The following is a 19794-nucleotide window of genomic DNA, read 5'->3' as shown; positions in this document are numbered from 1 at the left end:
TCAGAACCAGGATGATTTCCTGTTGAAGGATATGACTCAATTCTGTCTTTCGGTACCAGTCTGATTACTACAAATTTCGCATCTGCCGACCGAGGAGTATGTAGCGGTGTTGTTTCTCCATTTTTTCGCACTTAGGGTCAAATTATTACTCAAAAGTCACAATGGGTTACGTTGGGTATGTCACGACATTCCTGCTGTCCGGGATATTCATTGGTATTTGTAAGTATGAATGTGAGATTGTTTTCGAAAAAGTGTACCATAATTAGGCCTACAACTTGTATGTAATTCCTGATGCCAAACAATCACTGAATCAGTCATACATGTCAGTGACGAGATCTTTTGAGTTTGACTCTGTGATCGTTTAATTTCAGTGTTTATCATTTCACATCTGATGTTACCATGGCTATGAAGAAATGTAGTTGCGTACATCATGTATATGAATTTAACTCTTAAGGTGTTTAAATTTTCAACTGTGGTTATTAATTTGGGTGATAATCTAGAAGTCGAATCACAATTGGGAGAGAATTCCATACACAGGTAAATCATATTTCATACATAACATTAACATGTCACATCATTAGCTATCGTCAGTGTCACATAACATCCTTAAGTCAGGGAAAATATTGAAGCATTTCCTTTGAAACACTGAAACATTTCCTGACCACTCACGAAGGGTTTATGCACAGGCAGGACAGGTTATCAAGTGATGTTCAGGAATGGAACTGTTCCTCCAAAATTTTTACAAATGGCACCGGTTTATTTCAGGGGGATTTGAGTGAGGCATGTAAGGAGAGGAGTTTGATACCTAGGGAGAACAGGTTTGAAAGGCATGGTAAACTTCTTGTTTATGACACTCCAAATTGTACTTTGTTGCCAGTGTTCAGTAAGCCTTATCATAAATACTGCATGGGTGATTGTGCACAGTGGCGGAAAGGCATTGTGGGAAGGGAAAAGGAGCAAATATTGAACGTTTTTCCTTCCCACAATGCCTTTCTACCATCATGCAAAATCACCCATGCAGTATTTGCGATAAGGCGTATAAAGATTCTTCCAGTCTTTACTAATCCTTACCCCCAAGGGTATACATGCATGTACAAGTGAAATCATATTCAGAGTGGAAGATTAAGGAACTGTTAGGATTAATGTTGACCATGAAGTATCCTTATTTGTTAAATTTAGGTCATGCATGGAGGAAAAAAGGCCACACATGATTGGAACTCACTTTTGAAATATGTGGCTACATGTAAATGATACTTTCTTAGGGGGACATATATAGGTAACCGGGAGTCAGGAAAGAGTTCCATATATATCCGGCCACCACATCAGACCTTATGCACCAAGTCTAGGGGTCAAGAAATTGGAGAGTTTTCTCTCTCTGAATCAAGGCTTAATTAGTGTTTGTTCATTACATTTACGCGTTTAGGTAGTTTTCAAGTCAATGTAAGGAAGATAAGTGGTAGCCAGATATGGAATTCTCTCTTAAAGGAGAAAAATTGTGATGGCGATGTTAGAATCCATGTACCAATATGCATTGACGGTCTCCTAAAAGCAAGTGTGTAAAGGGAAACCTTCCAAAACTTTGATATCCTGTACATAAAGATGAAGGCAATTAATTTAGAAACTCATTATTTGTTAAATTTCAGACTTACTAATTTAAGAAAGGATGCAGCACAGTCAGTGTACCAAGACAATAAGGCTGAATGTGCACGGAGTTCCATGCATCAGGAGAAATCAAAGGGGCAGTAACATTACAGTGACATAGATTACAAGATAATGCCTGTACATATGTGCATCATGTTCTGGCATGATATGAGTCATCGGTCTCTTGGGACAATCTGTTTTGCACAGGAAATTATCCAAAATGTTCCAATCAAATTAGCAAAGCACCTGAAATAGACTTCGAATGGTCTCGTTGACCCACCAAAGAAGGAAATGGATGAGGTCAGTCAGGCAGTCAGGTACCAGAGACCAGTGTATTTGTCCGGATCATGTCAGTCAGGGAACCATGCTTTGAGTTTTGTTATTACAAGCAATTGTTTTATGTACATATATGTCTTTTGTTACCTTCACTCGTTTTGTCTCGGGATTGAGGAAATGACTTGAGCAGGTGTTGAAGTAAAACATCCCAATCATATCTATGTACAGTATTTTTCTTATTGCTGTCTGTGTGTATACTATTTATTTCATATGCACTTTCTGAGTAACAATACTGTTGTACTGGTGTTTGGTTTTCATTTCAGTCAAAGAAATAATAATAATTATTATTACTGAAATCTGATGCTGGTATTTGAATATTTTCCTTGGACATTAATCTGACATCTTGCAGGTACATGTAGTCTCTATCTGTTTGTAATATCCTACCATAATTCTGCTGACGTGTTTGCTCTCTCTTTTTATTCAGTTTTTGCCTACATCTTCACAGACCAGCTGTACAGGCTAGACTTTGGATGGTAAGTTGAGAGATCTTTGTTGTCAGTGCAGTGTACTTGTAAATAGTTGACACAAACCTCCGGTAATGAATTCACGGTATTCCTTTGATACGACCGAGCAGTAAAGGGCATCGTTTACAATAAAAATGCATGCCAGATTGCATCAATTAAAACTTCAAACCTCTAAAAGGGACAAATCCGTTTAAAACGTTTAGGAAAATCTGCAAACGGATTTGGAACTTTTTTGTTTAAACGCGTAAACGTCCCACCCTTAGTTCAAAGTCAAGAAGAGTGTGATTGAGCAAACTCATCATTTCATTATCACATTCAAACTGCCAAGTTGATTGAAGTCTGACATCCGTTGTGTTCTTGTGTTTATTGCATCCTGTCAGGCTCCTCGTGTCTATCTCACCTTTCATGTGGGCCAATCTGGGCATTGCCTTCTCCATATCACTATCTGTGGTGGGTGCAGCTTGGTGAGTACTCCTGAAGGTTGCCAATAGACTTTATTCACGGGGCCGGCCGTATTGAATTTGAAAGCGAGGCTAACTCTTCATTTTTGAATGTTGAGAGTAAAAATGAAGCAATAAAATGACATTTCATGACAAATTTCCACCTGTCTACTCCGATGAATGATTTCAAATTCATGATTGAACTTACAGAATTTTACATTGCCAGATTCTGAAAATTATTGAAAGGGAGGCTTGGAACATAAGGAAGTGTAAAACAGTCTGGTGCCATCCTAATCGACAGTTTGCAATATGCAGAACAGATTTTGGGAATAAGATCAAAATTAGCCTCCACGTGAATAAAGTCTGTACATATTCTCCATTACCCCTGCATTATTGACTTTGCCAGGCCCACAAACCAGCTTAATAGCAGTGAATGTTTGCTTGAAGAAGACAGGTCAGCAGCCAAAAGTTATTTTCGCATTTATTCAAGGATCTGGGTTTACACTCTCCCCTCCCTTTTCGTCCCACGTATAAATTTGCTCAATATTGTTTTATCTGTTCACTTTACAATCCAGGCTTTACTTGTACAGACTTTGAGTTGAGAAGAGTTGCAATTAGGCTTCTGTAATTCATGCATCAATCACAAGTCATTCAGTTCCCGGTTGTGTTGTATTCTGACTTGCGGATTCGTCCCGTGATTTGCACGAGATTTGACATACAATTTGACAAGTGCTTTGACGTGCAATTTGACAAGCACTTTGACATGCATTTTACAAAACCGCAGTTTCAGTTCCAGAATTCTTCCTGAGGCAACTCAAGTGTCCCGTCGGTGTGACCCAAAGGGGGAGACAGTCCCCCCTGCAAAAGGAAGTTTTCAGGATGTAGAGGACAAATGAAAGTCATTTTCGTTACTGAAATTGATGTACTGTTTCCAATGGATGAATTAAGGGATGTTTTTCTTTTTTACCTGCATGATTTCAGGGGAATATTTTGCACTGGAACAAGTATTTTGGGTGGTGGCGTCAAGACTCCAAGGATAAGGACAAAGAACTTACTCAGGTGAGCAACCGACAACCAAATTTCTAAATTCTACCGTTGTGTGTTATGCTCTGTGTTATATCCTGTGGCAGTATTTAGACTTGTTCCCACCTCAGCATAGAAGTTTGCATTGATTTTCTGTGAAAACGTCCTATGAAACGCAGGGGGAGGGGTGTTCTGGTTCTTAGAGCATCGAAGAAGAGAAGTTGAGAACTTTGCAGTGTACATTATATGACATCACGGCTGAAGTACATGACCTGTGCTTTTCTTAGCATGTCATATCTGTGCTTAAGTATGCTTTTTCTTAGCATGTCATATCAGTGCTTAAGTACATGACCTGTGCTTTTTCTTAGCATGTCATATCTGTGCTTAAGTACATGACCAGTACTTTTTCTCAGCATGTCATATCTGTGCTTAAGTACATGACCTGTGCTTTTTCTTAGCATGTCATATCTGTGCTTAAGTACATGACCTGTGCTTTTTCTTAGCATGTCATATCTGTGCTTAAGTACAGACCTGTGCTTCTTCTTAGCATGTCATATCCGTGCTTAAGTACATGACCTGTGCTTTTTCTTAGCATGTCATATCCGTGCTTAAGTACAGACCTGTGCTTCTTCTTAGCATGTCATATCTGTGCTTAAGTACATGACCTGTGCTTTTTCTTAGCATGTCATATCTGTGCTTAAGTACAGACCTGTGCTTCTTCTTAGCATGTCATATCTGTGCTTAAGTACATGACCAGTACTTTTTCTCAGCATGTCATATCTGTGCTTAAGTACATGACCTGTGCTTTTTCTTAGCATGTCATATCTGTGCTTAAGTACATGACCTGTGCTTTTTCTTAGCATGTCATATCTGTGCTTAAGTACATGAACTGTGCTTTTTCTTAGCATGTCATATCTGTGCTTAAGTACATGAACTGTGCTTTTTCTTAGCATGTCATATCTGTGCTTAAGTACATGACCTGTGCTTTTTCTTAGCATGTCATATCTGTGCTTAAGTACATGAACTGTGCTTTTTCTTAGCATGTCATATCTGTGCTTAAGTACATGAACTGTGCTTTTTCTTAGCATGTCATATCTGTGCTTAAACAAATTGCCATGTACCTAGCAAGTTGTATCGAGTTTCCTTTATTTTACCTGACATCAGCTTTTTTTTTTTTTTAATTCTCTCAGTATCATCTTCTGCGAGGCAGTGGCCATTTATGGGATCATCCTCGCCCTTGTCATCTCCAATTTACTTGAAAATTATGACCCAGCGGTCGTTTCGGAGGATATCCTGAAGGGCAACTACAAAGCAGGTAGGCCCGCATGTAACGGTCATCCACACCGGGCAAAAACACCCCTGTCACAAAGAGAGGCTGGAGCAATCCGCCTTGAGCAGAAAGCATCCCCACGACAGTTGACAAGAGCCACGTTGGTGGGGAATTGTCATTTTGTTAGTAAGCGACGCCTCTGTACTGCTAAATTTCGTAGTCATCTTGAACCACCAAAGTGCAGCTTCTACCAAAGGTGTCTCTGTCAGCAGGAAAATTGCTACTTCTCTTGGTCCTGCTCAGGGCTCACTGAAGAGAGGCCAGGGCAATTGTCATTGGTGACTTGCAGTGCCGACTGCATTTATTCATAGCCGGGGAACCAGCTACCCTATTGATGTGAAACTCCTGTGCCCAATTACCTGCAAAGGAACAGTATTTAAATGTCTTCTTTGTAGTCCGTCACATAAATTTCTCCTGTGTAGAGTACATTTTCCTTATGTCCCTGTTTTCTTTGCTCTGCAGGCTATGCCATGTTTGGTGCTGGCTTGACTGTAGGCTTTTCAAACCTCGCCTGCGGTATTTGCGTTGGGCTGGTTGGTAGCGCCGCGGCCCTCGCCGATGCCCAGAACCCTAGCCTCTTTGTCAAGGTCCTAATCATTGAGATTTTCGGCAGTGCGATAGGACTGTTTGGTGTCATCATAGGCATCTTGCAGGTGAGTCAAAATAGATCTGTGATCCTTTGAAACAAAGACGGCAGTATTTTCTTGAAGTGATTGTTCAAGATGGCCTGTGATGATGCGGGTACTATTTTCACGCTAATTGACCAATTGACACGAACGCAGCAAAGCACTCAGTGTTGTAGCATAAGTTTGTTAACTGCACTGAAAAATTTCTTGTTTACATGATTAGCTATTGGCAGACAGTCACTGGAAATCTTTCAGACTTGAACAGGTAGAAGATAAAATGAACTTGTCTCTTGCATTTTGCTTGGCAAGAAATTGTTGTTGGAGGATTTAGGATAGTTACAATACGTTTATAGGGCATATATAGTGTTACAGGATCTATCAAAGTTGATGTTAAAATGTCATTTTTTTTACTTCCTCCAATACAGTGCAACTCATTCAGATTCAAGAATGAGTGAGTTTTGCCGTTGCTCCAGCCAAATTCCACCAAGTCCTTTCTTCCACCCCTTGTGAGTTCTTTCCCCTTCGATATCTTGGGATTTGTTCATGTACATGGGTTTTTCTTTGTCGGTGAGGGATTAACAAGACAGGTCTCGGGGGATTTCTCACTTACCTGTCTGCTGCAAACAAAACATCTGTAAATTCTTGTGAAACATTCCTTTGTAAATCAGCTGTATTTCAGCTGAGGAGGCAAGTTAAGCGCAGCTTTTATCAAATCAAAGGAAGCAGTGGTTTCACGTTTAGAGCACCCATTACTAATATTTTGATATTTATTCTCTTTCCGATGGCCATGTATGACGTTTGTTTGTAAAAGGTGGGTTTTAGCAATAAGAGATGAAACGGTGCACATGTATCTTTTTCTGATTTGACTTTTCTTATCGATCCCTGTAAAGAAAGTTAGGCAGTACACTCCTCAAAATGTATACTGTTTTGTAGACATGTAAAATTGTTGTACATGAATGGCAAAGACGAGTATTAAATCAAACCGTTTGTGGAGTATATTGTTTCGAAGTGAAATAGGCAGATAAAATAAATATTGCTTGATGTCAAGAAATTTGTGTTGGTTTTTATTTGGAAATATGCATCCTAATGTCATTGTAGAGTCAATTTATGACATGTACATGTACCTTGTTATTGTGACGGGGGGGTGTAATTATTGTAAGTTAATAAGATCCCTCCGTATACAGGTGATATTTTCTATTATTGTAAGTTTGAAAAACAGACTCAATCTTGCGCCTCAAATTCATTCACGAATGGATTTGTATCCAAGGACAGTTGATTTTTATTACAATAGGTTTTTTACTGATGATGTCGCATTTTGTGTGTGTACTTTCTTGTGGCAGCCAATAAGCCTTTTGCCGATTAACTTTGACCCAAATCTGGTACACGTGAACATAACTTGAATTCTCCTTACTAAAACTGTTGCTATACCTTGTGATTTGGGGCAAGCTTTTGCTTAGCTACATAAGGGACGCCTAGCAACAATACACCGTTCTCAATGGATAAGAAGGGCACAAAGGAACCAGTCCATTCCAGAGATGGTGGTCGCTATCCGAAAGCTTGCCCCAAATCACGAGGCATAGCAGCAGTGTCTTTAGTCTGGGGAATTTAAATCGTAATGTTTCGTGCAGTTAGATAACTCAGTGCACCAGATTTTATTCAAATTTAACTCGCAAATGGCTTATTGGGAATGAGGGATTCAAAGCTCTGTTGGAAAGTATGCATGTAAACAAACTGTGACGTTATCAGTACACAGGCCTTTTTGGAAGGAGGGGTGTTACGTTAAGCTTGATTAACGTGTGTGTAGACCTTTTAAAGTTTTTGCTACATGGACTATTGTATTATAAACATCTAAGGAGACTTCAGTGTTGCTTGGAAATTATTTGTAAATTATGGAGCCATTAAATATCAAGCAGTAAAATTGCCCCAACGGATGGAAAGTTGGACACTCTCTAAGAAACTGGCGTGACTTGTCTTGCATGTACAGTACATGTAGCTGGTTTCCTTCATGTCTTCTGAAACTGACCTGTGAAAGGTCTTTCCATTTGCTCAGTACAGTGCAGGTCGATCATAGTTTGTACAGTACTTGTAGAATATTTGCATGTCATATGTTTGCATTAAGCACTGTCCCCCCCCACTTTTCGACTGGGGAGGCCTAGGCCCCCCCCCCTCCCATTTTGCCCCTATAATTGGATGGGGCATAATGGATCAGCCTATTAATGGCTGATGCCTGATGGTCTTACAACTACCCCCTTTCTTTGAAAATCTTTCAGTGGAGGTTTAAAGTAGGAATACTACTCATAGGTAAGTTAGAGTATGCTCTCGATCAGACGAGGGCCCAATTTTACAGCACTGCTGAGCACACAAAACAGAGGCTGTATGTATTTCATGGAGACAGTAAGCACAGCAGAGGGCACCGTTCACCTCGAAGGAAACATGTTAAGCAGCGTCGTGAAATTGGGCCCAGGAGTCTACCCTTGCATCACGTCCTTGGTTCGAGATAGCAGAAAGGCAATGGGGACCAGGCATATTAGCATTGTTTCCATGATTGTTACAAATTTCTGCAAGCATCTGAACTCCTGAAAAAATTTTACTCGTGAACAAGCACGCTGGCTTCAGTTTGAAACAGAGGAGCACTTTGTGTTCTAACAGAGTTGACATTTTCTTTTGCAGACCAAAAGTGGAACGAAATTTACCTGTTGGTATTGACATTAAGACAGATTTTTATGTACCAACGGAAATTACTGTGTACATAACTTTCCACTCCAGTTATAAATTGTGGCTAAAAAATGTTAATTTTGCATCATTTTTACAAGGTTTACGTCATGAGAATTGAATTACATTTCAACTTTTTACATCATACATGTGAGGGTTCTTGTAACAGTTCTGTGTGCATATGTGTAGTGCATTTTAAATCAGGCAGTGGTCAGCTCTGCACAGGAAGTTTGGTTTTGAGAAATCTCGTGATAAAGGCATGTAAAACTGCAGAAATATATAACAGGCGTATGTGAGAAATTGTCAGGTATTATAATGTATACATTGTACCCGTAAAATGAGTTAATAAATTCTACTGAAAGGACACCTGATATTGTAATTATGTTGTTCGTTTCATTTTTTATATCAGCGTGCGAAGCAGGCTGATATACTGAAATTGTCGACTTTCTTTGTTCAAACGTTCCCAAAAAAATGCAATATCTTCCAAACTCATTCACCAATTTCAGCCAAATTTGGACAGAATCTAGCTAGGCTGAAGTCTCATGTGTAGTGACTAGCATGTTCGGCCAGTGTCACCTTGTGGTCATTTTCTTTAAAATTACAAAATGCTTTTCCACAACCTCGGTCCAATTCTTGTCAAACTTGGTTAGTGGTATTTCTGGACAAAACCTCATGAAAGTTGTTCACAAAATTTAGCCAGTGGTCACTAGTTGTCATTTTCTTCAAAATTACAAAAGGCTTCTTACATAACCTCGGTCCAATTATTGTCCAACTTGGTCAGTGGCATCTCTGGACCAAACTACAGAATTTGGCCAGTAGTCGCCTAGTCACTAGTGGTCATTTTCTTCAAAATTCTTTCTTCTATAATCTTGGTCCAATTATTGTCCGACTTGGTCAATGATATCTCTGGATCTAGTGTCATAAAATGTGTTCATAGAATTTGGCCACTGGTCACCTAGTGGTCAGCAGTGGTCATTTGCATTAAAAATACAAACTAACTTTTCTTACCCCAGCCATGACTCAATCTGAAATTAGGGCAGTTACATCTTTGCAGGAAACACCATGTGGGTGGTTACCTAATGGTCAGTGGGGGTAATTTTTTTTCAAAATGTTCTTCTATTGGTCGTCCAAATGTAAAATCTGATGTTTTCATCTCTGCAGCAAGCCTTATCTACGGTTTACACAGAATTCGGCAAGTGGTCACATGGTTGTCCGTGGAGGTCACTCAATTTAGATCAAACATGTTAACGTAGGCCTACTAAATTATTCGAGAGCCGTGATGTAAATGTACGTAGCCTCAATGTACATTCTGTACTGTGCACATTACGCTGACCGGCCACTGGCCCACGGGTGTTGCCCATACATGTACATGTGCAATGTACATGTACTTCATGTACTATTGATAGACCGATTTGCTGACGCTATTACTGCGGTGTCCCAGACACTCCCATGTGCAGCGACGGACAATCTCTGCTCTTATATTCTTTAGCACATTTAGCCATACTTGCCAGTTGTCACCTTGTGTGCACCTTCAACATTTCCAAAAGCTGTTCACGGCTGATACATCCGTGCTTCCTGAAGCACATTAGCTCTAGTTATACTTAATGTCACTTTTAGCCAACAAAATGAGATATTCCAAGCAGTGTTTAAACACTTAAGAATTTAATTTTTAATCTCAAAATGATAAATAGTCATGCCAAAATTAAAACACACATTCCTACAAAATGTTTAAGAAGTCCATGAAACGGTCACCCGTTGAATATAATTGTGTTCTTGAAGTGCTGTAGAAAAGTTTGTTTTTAAATAAATGGCTTATGTACAAATTAAATGTAATACAACTAATGAAAGCTACAAATGAGACTGAATTTCTCAAAATGAGTCTTAAGGTTTGGTGATTCTGTTTTAGTTTGCATGAGTAAGAGCAAACTCGGTTGTTTGTTTTGATGTATCACCCACTTTAGCATCTTGATGACAATGGACGCTGAAAGGGTGAATAATATCGAGGGTTCCCATTCATTTACACAGTGCAAATATTTTCTTGAAGGCCTTCAACTAAAAAATTGGGCTGGTGACTTGTAACTCATTTTGTAAAGTTGGGTCACAAATACACCATATATTTCGTCAGAATGTGCACAAAACTTCTGCGTGTTTGCATAGGTTTTCAATGTATTTCTGCTGCGGTTGAGGGGTTATTCTGCATGCAGGTATAACATGTAATGTGTATGAAGGTCAGTGTTACGATTTCTTTTATGTACCAGTCAACATTGTACAGTAGAATGGGTCTCAGAAAAAGTTCGGGTACATGTGATGTCTTCCCAATGCGTGCTTGAGCATTAGCGAAATTGGTGTTTTCAACATGTCCGAAACAGAACACTATTGTTCCAAGACTGTGACATCTTGTTTTCCTAACTGAACCGAGGTGATCCACTGGAATGAGCCAAACATCCGCTAGGTTTGAAATGATTCTAGTCGCGTCCACATCAAAGAGGTACCATAAGAGAGGTCCCATAATCAAGTATGATCATCGTTCATCAGTCGGCCTAAATCCTCCCTTGGGGGTTATTTACATGCTACATATTCCTGCCTGAAAAATCCAAAAGAATTATACAAAGGCTATAAACTCATACAAATTTTTGTTACTTCATTACACCATAAAAAGACCAGATGATTAAGTTTGAAGAATGTTGCTCTTTTAAAGACGTCTCATGATTTACATGTAACATTTTGCAAGTTCCTTACTGATGGGTAACTGAAATGAAACAAACTGTCTTTACGTACACGTACCATTTGCCTATTCTTTGCAAAATACATGTCACATGAAAATAACACAGTGTGCACATCTTGGTCATTCAGTCAACCTGTTGAAGAGTCCTGAGAGAGAACTTTGATAGCAGTGTGTTCTTGTAGTGACGTATGTAGTCAATTTCGTGATTGGTGGGTTTACCATATAACTTTAAAAAGTTCAAACCACGTGTTCAAGCCCAGCATAAGTCATGTGACCAATTCTTTCTTTAATTACTACAAGTTTGTTTTTGTCAAAAGCCCATCATGTCCGGGTACATCAACCCAGGCCACCATATCCGCACCTCACACCAACTTCACCAAGCGACCGTCAGGCGCATAGCGATAAGACACCGGCCTCTTTAACGACGACTCTGCAGATCAAGAAGTGGAATGCTTTGAAATCTCCTGAAGACCTTAGTTGTGTGAAGCCATGTCCAAAAGTTGTGGCTGTGGCTGGAAATCACATGTGCACTAAAGCAAGCCACCGGCTTGTGGCTATAGTCACTTCCCATAGGTGTGTTTACTTCAAGCTGTAGCCAGTTGTTTTGGACATGGCCTCCATATCTTGCATGTGCTTCAGAAAGTCAAATTGAAATTTCACCGTTAAAACTGAAAGCTTTTTATCCGTTTCTCTGTCAGAAAGTGAACGCATGGTGCTTACAGTCAGTTGGGCACAAACAGGAATGAATGAGGGTGCGTTAGAAGTAGTTAGTTCCCACTGCAGCCTCAGTCTCGCTCTGGGATTGTGGCACCGTTCGGATCGTGGCCCGATGGGCGCCAGAGGCCCTTCGTGCTACGCGACCCCTGACCCCGTCATAGGTGAAGAACCCCTCCTGTTTCGCCTGAGCCGCTCGATGCGCCCGGGCGACTGGAATGGGTTAGTAAGAAGTGGGAAAACATCAGAAGACAACGGATGAGAATATGTTAGCTGCCAGATGATGTTCATCAAGATGATGAGCCCCAAGGGTTGATTTAGTGGATAATGTGGAGTTTGCAAACCGTCACCCAATTCATACAGCGCTGATGGTGCGTTCTTATTCCCTTGCAGTTGCAGATAAAAGAGTTACATGTAAACCGGATTTCATAGGTGGAACTGACTAAGTTTATCGTCAGTTTGATATGCAAACACATTCAACAGGGTTAGAGACGGTGCCAAGTGAAAGAAATACGGGTATCTCCTGGCACTGGAGAATGTTTGGAACTGGCCGATGAAAGGTGAAAGGGAAAAGAGCTTGGGAAAAACCAGAGAGGGGATTCAGTGCTGGGTGAGGTGAGGGAAAGACCGATAATCCTTTGCTGGAGATATGGAGTGAAGAGGGAGCAATTGAGAGGGCGCAACCGAGAAACGACACGTCAATGCGTGTCCCAAAACACTGTAAAAGTAGAAGAGAAATTGCCTGCCAATCAGCGGGGAATTGGAGGACTGCACAGGTGAAGCCCACACGAGGAGGGATGGATACAGATTTTAAAAAAGATTTTGACAATACACAATAAAGTACCAGTAATGCACACTATAATTAGACTAAAGAAACCAGGAGGAGAGACAACTTCGAGAAGTTCTTCAAGGGATGGTTTCAAAGATTCCAAATGAAAATGTTGGCGCCCCCAACACATAAGCACAATGTGATTCTTTTCCATGTACGTGTACTCTTGTACATTCAGTTAAAAATTCTTAACAATTTAAGTCTATATGGCTGAAAGTTTGCTCTAAAGTCCTGAATATGTTTCTCCGAACAACGTTTGAACAAGCCTGGTATATTAAAGGAAAAAAGTGGTCGGAAAATGCACCTGCTTTGAGGGAATAATATTTGGAGTTGGCAAGGAGGTATTGAAGACGCATGCAGTTAATTGGAGACAAATAAACATCATGTCTTGCAAGCACTACAAAGCTCACAGGAAGGATTCCATAGAGTGCAATTTAGAGAAGGAAGCAAAAGATATCCAAGTAGATTTTACGTTTTTACCTGCATAGGGGTTCTGTGTTGACAGGTCGAGAAAAATGTGTCAAAGGTTCAGATTGATAAATGTGAGTTCATCATTGTGAAAGACAGAATAAGAAAAGAAAGAGTGTTATTCTTTGAGGTGGGAAATTTACATAGCATGCAGTTTTCGAGTTGTGGAAGTGTGCATTATATTCTTTAAATGTTCTAATTTGAACGTTGGCCAATAAAATGATTTGTGTATGCATTTGATAAACTGTTACAGATCAATTAAGTTTGTGGACATGCAAGTTGTGCATGTGAATCAAAGTTCAACAACAAAGCACCTGGCTTCCTCTTGCCACTGGGAGCGCTGTTGGATGACCAATTTGCTTTTGTCCACTAGAGAAACAGCACAAATTATTCTGGCATGTTGGCGGAGCACAATTGAAGGGTGTGAAATATAAAAACTTCCATAAAAGTTTATTAAGGAAACATTTTGAATGTGTGGTAACATTTGATCTGGATATATGTTCTGAAGATGCTCCGATAAGGATTTGTGTGGATCATTTTAGAGTCCAAACTGTTATTGGGTATGATGATCATGATTTTCAAGTGAGCAAAAAACAAAGTTCACCCACCTCCATATTTCTGTCGATGTAGGCCGGCCGCTCAGAGTAGTGGCGACTTTTGCCATTTAGCTCTGATGAGTGCTGCCTTGGCAAACCCACAAGGTGGGGTTGGAAGTGAAAAACGTGACCAAGGAAGCAATTCAGGATGGATACGCTCTGAAAGAAAAGACAGCAAATAGTTTAAAGCAACAGGCTGAATTTGTTCATTCGGGGATGAATGCCATTTACCCCCAACTGGTTGTTTAAAATTTTAAAAAGACAGAAAAACTAATTTCATTTATAACATTCAGGCTCACCTCCCTTTGGGGGTCACCTCCATTTCATAAGTGCCAGTCACTCCCTTTTTGTAAAAAAGTGCTGGATGGATCTGACACTAGGTCTTTTCCTGACAGATGAGTATTTGGCAACTAAAAAAACACCCATAAATAGCCATAATCATGTGAATCTTGCATTTTTTCCCAGTACGTGGAACAAAATATAATTGATCGGTCCTCAAAGCCTCCAGTTTTGGCGTCAACCTTCGTAAAATCTGCAAGAAAATCACACACCATGCATAGCATCAAACAGAGATGGGCTCTTGCAAACCCAACGCCGCCGTTTGTAAGTGCACCACAAGGAATGTGAACCAGCTAGAGTCATCCCGATGCAATGAACAGATGTTTAAATACTCCTAGAGTTAGATTTATTAAGGCAGTAAACCACTCCCCCTTCCATCTCACCCATGTTAAGTACTGAAAATTTAACATAAGAAAGTCCATATTTCAGGCCGGGAAATATCAGTTATGCTTGCATTAAATCCAACACCCTAACTCTCTCTACGAATTGAAAAGGGTGATTGAAAATGAAGAAAATACTGTTCCAACAAATGGCCAGCTTACCAAGTAAGCAGCAATGAGTCCACCCAGCAGCCAGCCCGCGATGACGTCAGACCAGCTGCCCTTGTAGAAGGCCAGCTGCTCCAGGCCAGTGAGGAAAGACAGTGCCAGGAAGGCCAGGACAATCAAGGGCTGCAAGGTCTTGGCCGACTTCAGGACAAAGACCTTGGTCACGTACACCTTCATTCAAATAATTGCAAGAGGAGGAATTACACAATTGCATCGAGCTTTGTCAACACAGCCACCTGCCTATACAACTGGCAGGAAGAGGGATTTGATGGGGATCAGGTGATTTAAATTTCCCTTTAATTAAGCTGTGCCTAAACTGAGTGTCCCTCCAGTATCTTAACTAGTCAGCTTTAAAATGACTAATTAGACCTCTTAATTACAATAAGGTGAACATTCACAGGATATATTGAAAATTTTTCTCTCACTGAAATTAGGGACAAGTCCAGTACAGATGTAAAATTTACTCTCTTGAAAAGATCCAGATTTACAATCAAGTTTACACTGAAGGTGGATCTTTTTCAGACTATTTCAATCTAAATTTTGAGTGCTGTTTTACTCTAGAAAGTAGATGTTGAAAAATACAGGGGCTAAAATACTCAATGCTCACTAGATCCCCCCCCCAAAAAAAGGAGCCTCAAGATTGTGAGCTAAAATCTGTCTCTGTACCCTGTTATAATGAAACTAACCATCGCTACCTCAGAGTCTAAAATGCAAGACGGTTTCCTTCACTACTTGGCACTGACACTTACCCCCGTATAGATGGCAGAGTATGCACTCAGAGCGGCGAATAGTGACGGAAAGGACTGCCTGGAAAGTGACGAACAAGAAAATATAACCAGAGTATTGCTTTTGCACTATTCTCTTTTTGTTTTTACTTTACACTTGACATGTACAGAGAAAGAAAATGACCATAAATCCTGGAAAGGATAATTAAAGTTGTCCAACAAATATTTGGAAATACAGAGTCTAAGTATACAAAAAACACAGAAATAGAAGATGTGATACTGTAGTTTAGGACTGTTATTTCAACTGTTATGGGCAATTCCAGAAATTAGGGGTCCAAAAGTGTGACATTTTTGTGTCCCTGTTCCATCTGACCTTTGTTAGTTGACATGGAAAACACCAGAATCGATTTCAAACTATTACTATCTGTTTGGCAGGTAATTTGCATTAACTCACCACTTTTGGAGATTAAAAAATGTGTTCTGAACTTACAAAATCATATGTCGGATGTGACACAGACACAAAACAGTACAAGGACCCCTAATTTCTGGAATTACACTTGTATGTTATGAATTACAAATATTATTTTTACCGAAAGGTAAATGGCCTATGACTTAGGCTCAAGTACCTTCTCAAATTTGTTTTCAGCTATGCTTTCAATAAAAAAGGACTCCCATTAAAACAACACATCTGGTTGAAGAGCTCAAAACCTGCAGTGACTGCACAGAAGGCTAGGAGTTGAGGACTTAAAATCCGTCCCGGAGTAACTTCCTCTTTAAACTTAAAATTCAATTTGTAACGGTGAAGAGAAAACTGCCCACCTGGCCAAATCGTCGGCAGTCCCACTGCAGTCTGGGAGCTGAGTCACAACATTTGCGCCGGTGCACTGTGTAGAGGGCAGCAGACACACACTGAAGAAATACGGGGCTGGGTACCCAAGCACCAACTGGGCAGCCCGGGTGAGGATCCAGGTTGAGAAACCACCCACAGCAAAAATTCCTGTGAGCCAAAATAACCTGTCAAGTATGCATTTCTCGATGAAAATCATCTCAGGAATTAAAAACTTTTCTTTCCACTTGAAAAAGGTTCCACAGTGTAAGACTAAAAAATAACAGTCTGATTTCAAGATAACAGCCACGTCAACACAGAAATGTTTTCAACTGTAAAATAAGTTCTTCAGATCATACCGGGCCATATTACTTTATTGAAAAAGTTGCAAGAAATTTCCAAAAATGCTGCTTGTTCCTGATAAAATTTGACCAACTTTAGAGATGAAACTGTGCAAGGGGACATGCAGTTAGGACTGTGCTATTTTGACTATTACAGCTTAAAATTTTAACCTTATTTGCCCAATTGTAATATTTATAATTCTTGTCAGTTATTAGCTAACACATATCACAATCCCATTTAAAACTATAATCATTTTATCTAAGTAATTGTCAAATCTTGAAAATCAACTTTTCCGACATTTCTGCGGTTCTTCCCTCACCGATAAATCGAAGGGTGCGTCTAACGATGGGGTGAAACTTGATATCGAAAGTAATGACGGTCTTCTCAAAGACTGGGCTCTCATGTCCTTGAAGTTGGAAAACTGCCAAGGCTGCCTCGCCAAACAAAATCTTAAGACAGAAAAACAGGAACATACTGAAGACAATACATCCGCATATTTTATTGGGTCACAGCAATTACAGGTCATGAGGAAGACAAGAAACTGTGCAGGGGCGAGATTGACGGATGAAGAGAAATTCATGAATCAACTTTAATGTTGCTGCCAGTTCATCAAAGTCATAACCTGTTAATTCAGCCAAGTCACGAGCTATTCAAATGAACCATGCCACTGCTCACCTCGTTATTTATGACCATGCTAGAGATCTTTTTCTCAATGGGATGACTGGATCAAAGCCAGATTTTGGAAACAGTTCCACATACGGATGCCACTTGACATCTTGTGCACAAACCCCGAGACTGGTGTGAAAAATTCTAAGCGTTTTCTACGTGAATATGTCAATATTTTCGCTGCTAAATCTGGCTTTTTAGGTAACGCTATTGCTTTCATATGGCCAACATATAACTGTAGGGAAACATTAGTGGCTTCCCTATATGGAATTCTTTCCCAGATTTCTTTCCCCGAACAAAAAGCTAAACTTCCTCCATGCTTTGACTCCTGTAAAACAACAAACAAACAACCTTCAGACACTCACCACCACCGGGGGAAGGGCGAAACATAGCACGTACACCACCAGGTCGGGCACCTTGGTGTCCAGGTTTGGGTAACTGTAGCGGGGTACGTCCACACAGGGGATGTAGGGGCGATTCAGGAGAAATCCCTCCCCCTCCCAGAAGACCATGAAGTACCACAGGACGATGATGCCGGCCAACAGGAGGCAGTCCACAAAGAAGAAACAAGGGATGAGGGCATTGTTGACCACGGTGAGGTAACGCCCCTTCATCATGAATACTAAGGGAAGCGTGACTTTTTCTCCCCTTGAGAAGTAACAAGCAATATCTCAACTTCAGTAGGGTAAATTCCAGTCAGCTGTGTCAGATATTGATCAAATTTAATTGTTTTAAAGACAATCTGGGAAAGATTTCCAGAGGCAGACATCACTATACACCTTGTATATAAAAGTAAATGCTTTTTCCCTGCTAAATTGGACTTTTCATTTTCTCATGGCTGAGCGGCAGGGAAATTAGTGATGTCCAAGTATGGAACTCTTCCCAACATCTCTGGCTCAAAGTTATCAAAAAGCAATATTTTAATAATGCAAAAGCTATTCATTTCTAACATACTCTCAAAGCTCTAACATACATATATCTCAAAGGAAATTTATGACTTCAAAAGAATTGAAATTTTTCAATTTTTTGCCTCATATTAAGAGATGTTGGTCAGCACAATGTTGAGTGCAATGAACTCAAATTCAGTCCATAAAGAGGTTGACCTTTGTGGAACTTCAAGACCTGTAATAAACTTTTCACAGACTGCATAATGTGTGTACGGACCCGAAATGATTGCTTTAAGTATACCTGCATGCATGCTCTAACAGCTTCATTCAATGGGCTATTGTCTGCTCTTCAAACCCACACATTTGTATGATTTATGGCCTACGATTACCTCTTGTTAATACTACAGTTCCATTGAATTTCAGGCATCGCTGGAATGGGTGCCACCTCAACTTACGCAATTTTCGTGATCCAACATCATTAAGTTTTGGTTAGATTGGTTGTGCCGTGAATATGTAAATGCAAACCGTTTGTCGGGTCGCACTCGTGAGGGTAGGTTTTCCACAACTTTCATCGAAACATAATGTAAAAATCTTACCAACCCACATCCCGCCCCCAAATCACAGGCCTCCTCACCAGTGCTCGTTTTACCGCACAATCATATTGGCCAAGGAAACGGAGAAGGCTTAGTGCTAAGATATAAAAGTTCGTGGTTTTTTAATATTAAAATGGTTCACAGTAGGTATCTAGCTTCCATTCAGGATCTATTTCTACCTCCATGGAGATAGTAACATTTCGAACAACCGTCGGTCGATAAGATCACGAGATTTTCTTAAAAGCAACAGCTTACTTACCAACTGTGTTGCCTCAGGTTTGAAGTTTTTTTTCACTCAGCTTCGCCAAAACACTGCTGCATAAATTAGGTCACCGGATTTTCGACTTTTTGGGCAGATTTCTCACGCCGGTGCACACATTCCACGACCACACCCGAACTGGTCGTAGACTTGATTCACAGTTGAAGTTTCCCAAGCACCACCTGTGGTCGAGAGAATTTCATTGTTATGTTAACTGCGATCGTTGAACAACCGATAAATTTACATATTGATGACTTGGTTAAAGCCCTTACCCCTTGGACTGAAAAAAAAAATCAATTCACGTGTTAACAAAGGAGATTTAAATGACAAAGGAAAGTGGATGTTATTATTATCGGAGGCAGCAAGAGCCTTCTCTTCTTAGTAAAATAATCTTTGCGGTCTTTCATTGGCCTTCCTTATCCTCGGAGAGGTTTTTTCCCCTCGGTTAATGATTGTTGACGCATAGTGGGCTAGCGGTGATTTTGTAGGATTTGAGCTTTAGGATAGATCAGCGCAACATTCTTTGTCAATTGTTGCTAGCAGAGTATACCTTTGCTGTTCACCTCGGATCCATAAACTAGGCCTCATGAGAAATTAAAATAAAATAAAATAACAAACAGGAAATCAAAACAAAACGAGAAAGAATATCATATTTAGATTTTGATATGAAGAAATGACACACACGTATAAGTAGGCCTTATAATG

The 19794-nt window shown here is 40.1% G+C and overlaps 2 protein-coding genes across 8 annotated transcripts; one reads left to right on the top strand and one right to left on the bottom strand.

The window, feature by feature from the left end:
- Positions 1 to 36: 36 nt before the first annotated feature.
- On the top strand, positions 37 to 8951 carry LOC110977473 (V-type proton ATPase 21 kDa proteolipid subunit c''-like). Its single transcript, XM_022231654.2, has 7 exons — positions 37 to 219; positions 2402 to 2450; positions 2822 to 2905; positions 3863 to 3940; positions 5095 to 5219; positions 5697 to 5887; positions 6286 to 8951. Exons 1-7 carry the CDS (start codon positions 162 to 164, stop codon positions 6313 to 6315), a joined length of 615 nt encoding a protein of 204 aa, XP_022087346.1. The 5' UTR covers positions 37 to 161; the 3' UTR covers positions 6316 to 8951.
- Positions 8952 to 10217: 1266 nt separating this feature from the next.
- LOC110977460 (phospholipid phosphatase-related protein type 1-like) lies at positions 10218 to 19640 on the bottom strand. Of its 7 annotated transcripts, none has more exons than XM_087144221.1 (10): positions 19090 to 19640; positions 17716 to 18050; positions 17004 to 17133; positions 16336 to 16513; positions 15541 to 15598; positions 14786 to 14962; positions 13917 to 14063; positions 13623 to 13677; positions 12018 to 12224; positions 10218 to 11727 (listed from the first exon to the last, which is right to left on the bottom strand). In XM_087144221.1, the coding sequence occupies exons 2-9, from the start codon at positions 17965 to 17967 to the stop codon at positions 12055 to 12057; spliced, it is 1167 nt and encodes a 388-aa protein (XP_087000347.1). In that variant the 5' UTR covers positions 17968 to 18050; positions 19090 to 19640; the 3' UTR covers positions 10218 to 11727; positions 12018 to 12054. The 7 variants fall into 7 exon arrangements, with proteins under 7 accessions (XP_087000347.1, XP_087000349.1, XP_087000348.1 ...); XM_087144223.1 differs by lacking the exon at positions 13623 to 13677 and adding an exon at positions 13321 to 13333 and having other exon boundaries at positions 19090 to 19639; XM_087144222.1 differs by having other exon boundaries at positions 17716 to 17998; positions 19090 to 19639.
- Positions 19641 to 19794: the final 154 nt, after the last annotated feature.

Source organism: Acanthaster planci, linkage group LG12 (genome assembly GCF_054643075.1).
Source record: "Acanthaster planci isolate LZ-2023a linkage group LG12, COTS_SCS, whole genome shotgun sequence".
NCBI classification, from domain to species: domain Eukaryota; kingdom Metazoa; phylum Echinodermata; class Asteroidea; order Valvatida; family Acanthasteridae; genus Acanthaster; species Acanthaster planci.
The sequence above is the reverse complement of the archived record's forward strand: the minus strand, read 5'-3'. Positions and strand labels throughout refer to the sequence as shown.

What these genes read in the sequence shown, in the direction of transcription:
- LOC110977473 (XM_022231654.2), top strand. Translation starts at nt 162, where the DNA reads ATGGGTTACGTTGGGTATGTCACGACATTCCTGCTGTCCGGGATATTC. An exon ending in CGGGATATTCATTGGTATTT is followed by an intron (nt 220 to 2,401) that starts GTAAGTATGAAT and finishes CTTTTTATTCAG; the next exon opens with TTTTTGCCTACATCTTCACA. An exon ending in GAAGGGCAACTACAAAGCAG is followed by an intron (nt 5,220 to 5,696) that starts GTAGGCCCGCAT and finishes TTTGCTCTGCAG; the next exon opens with GCTATGCCATGTTTGGTGCT.
- LOC110977460 (XM_087144221.1), bottom strand. Translation starts at nt 17,967, where the DNA reads ATGATGAAGGGGCGTTACCTCACCGTGGTCAACAATGCCCTCATCCCT. An exon ending in ACGCACCCTTCGATTTATCG is followed by an intron (nt 16,514 to 17,003) that starts GTGAGGGAAGAA and finishes TTTGGCTCACAG; the next exon opens with GAATTTTTGCTGTGGGTGGT. An exon ending in ACTCTGCCATCTATACGGGG is followed by an intron (nt 14,963 to 15,540) that starts GTAAGTGTCAGT and finishes ATTTGAATGAAG; the next exon opens with GTGTACGTGACCAAGGTCTT.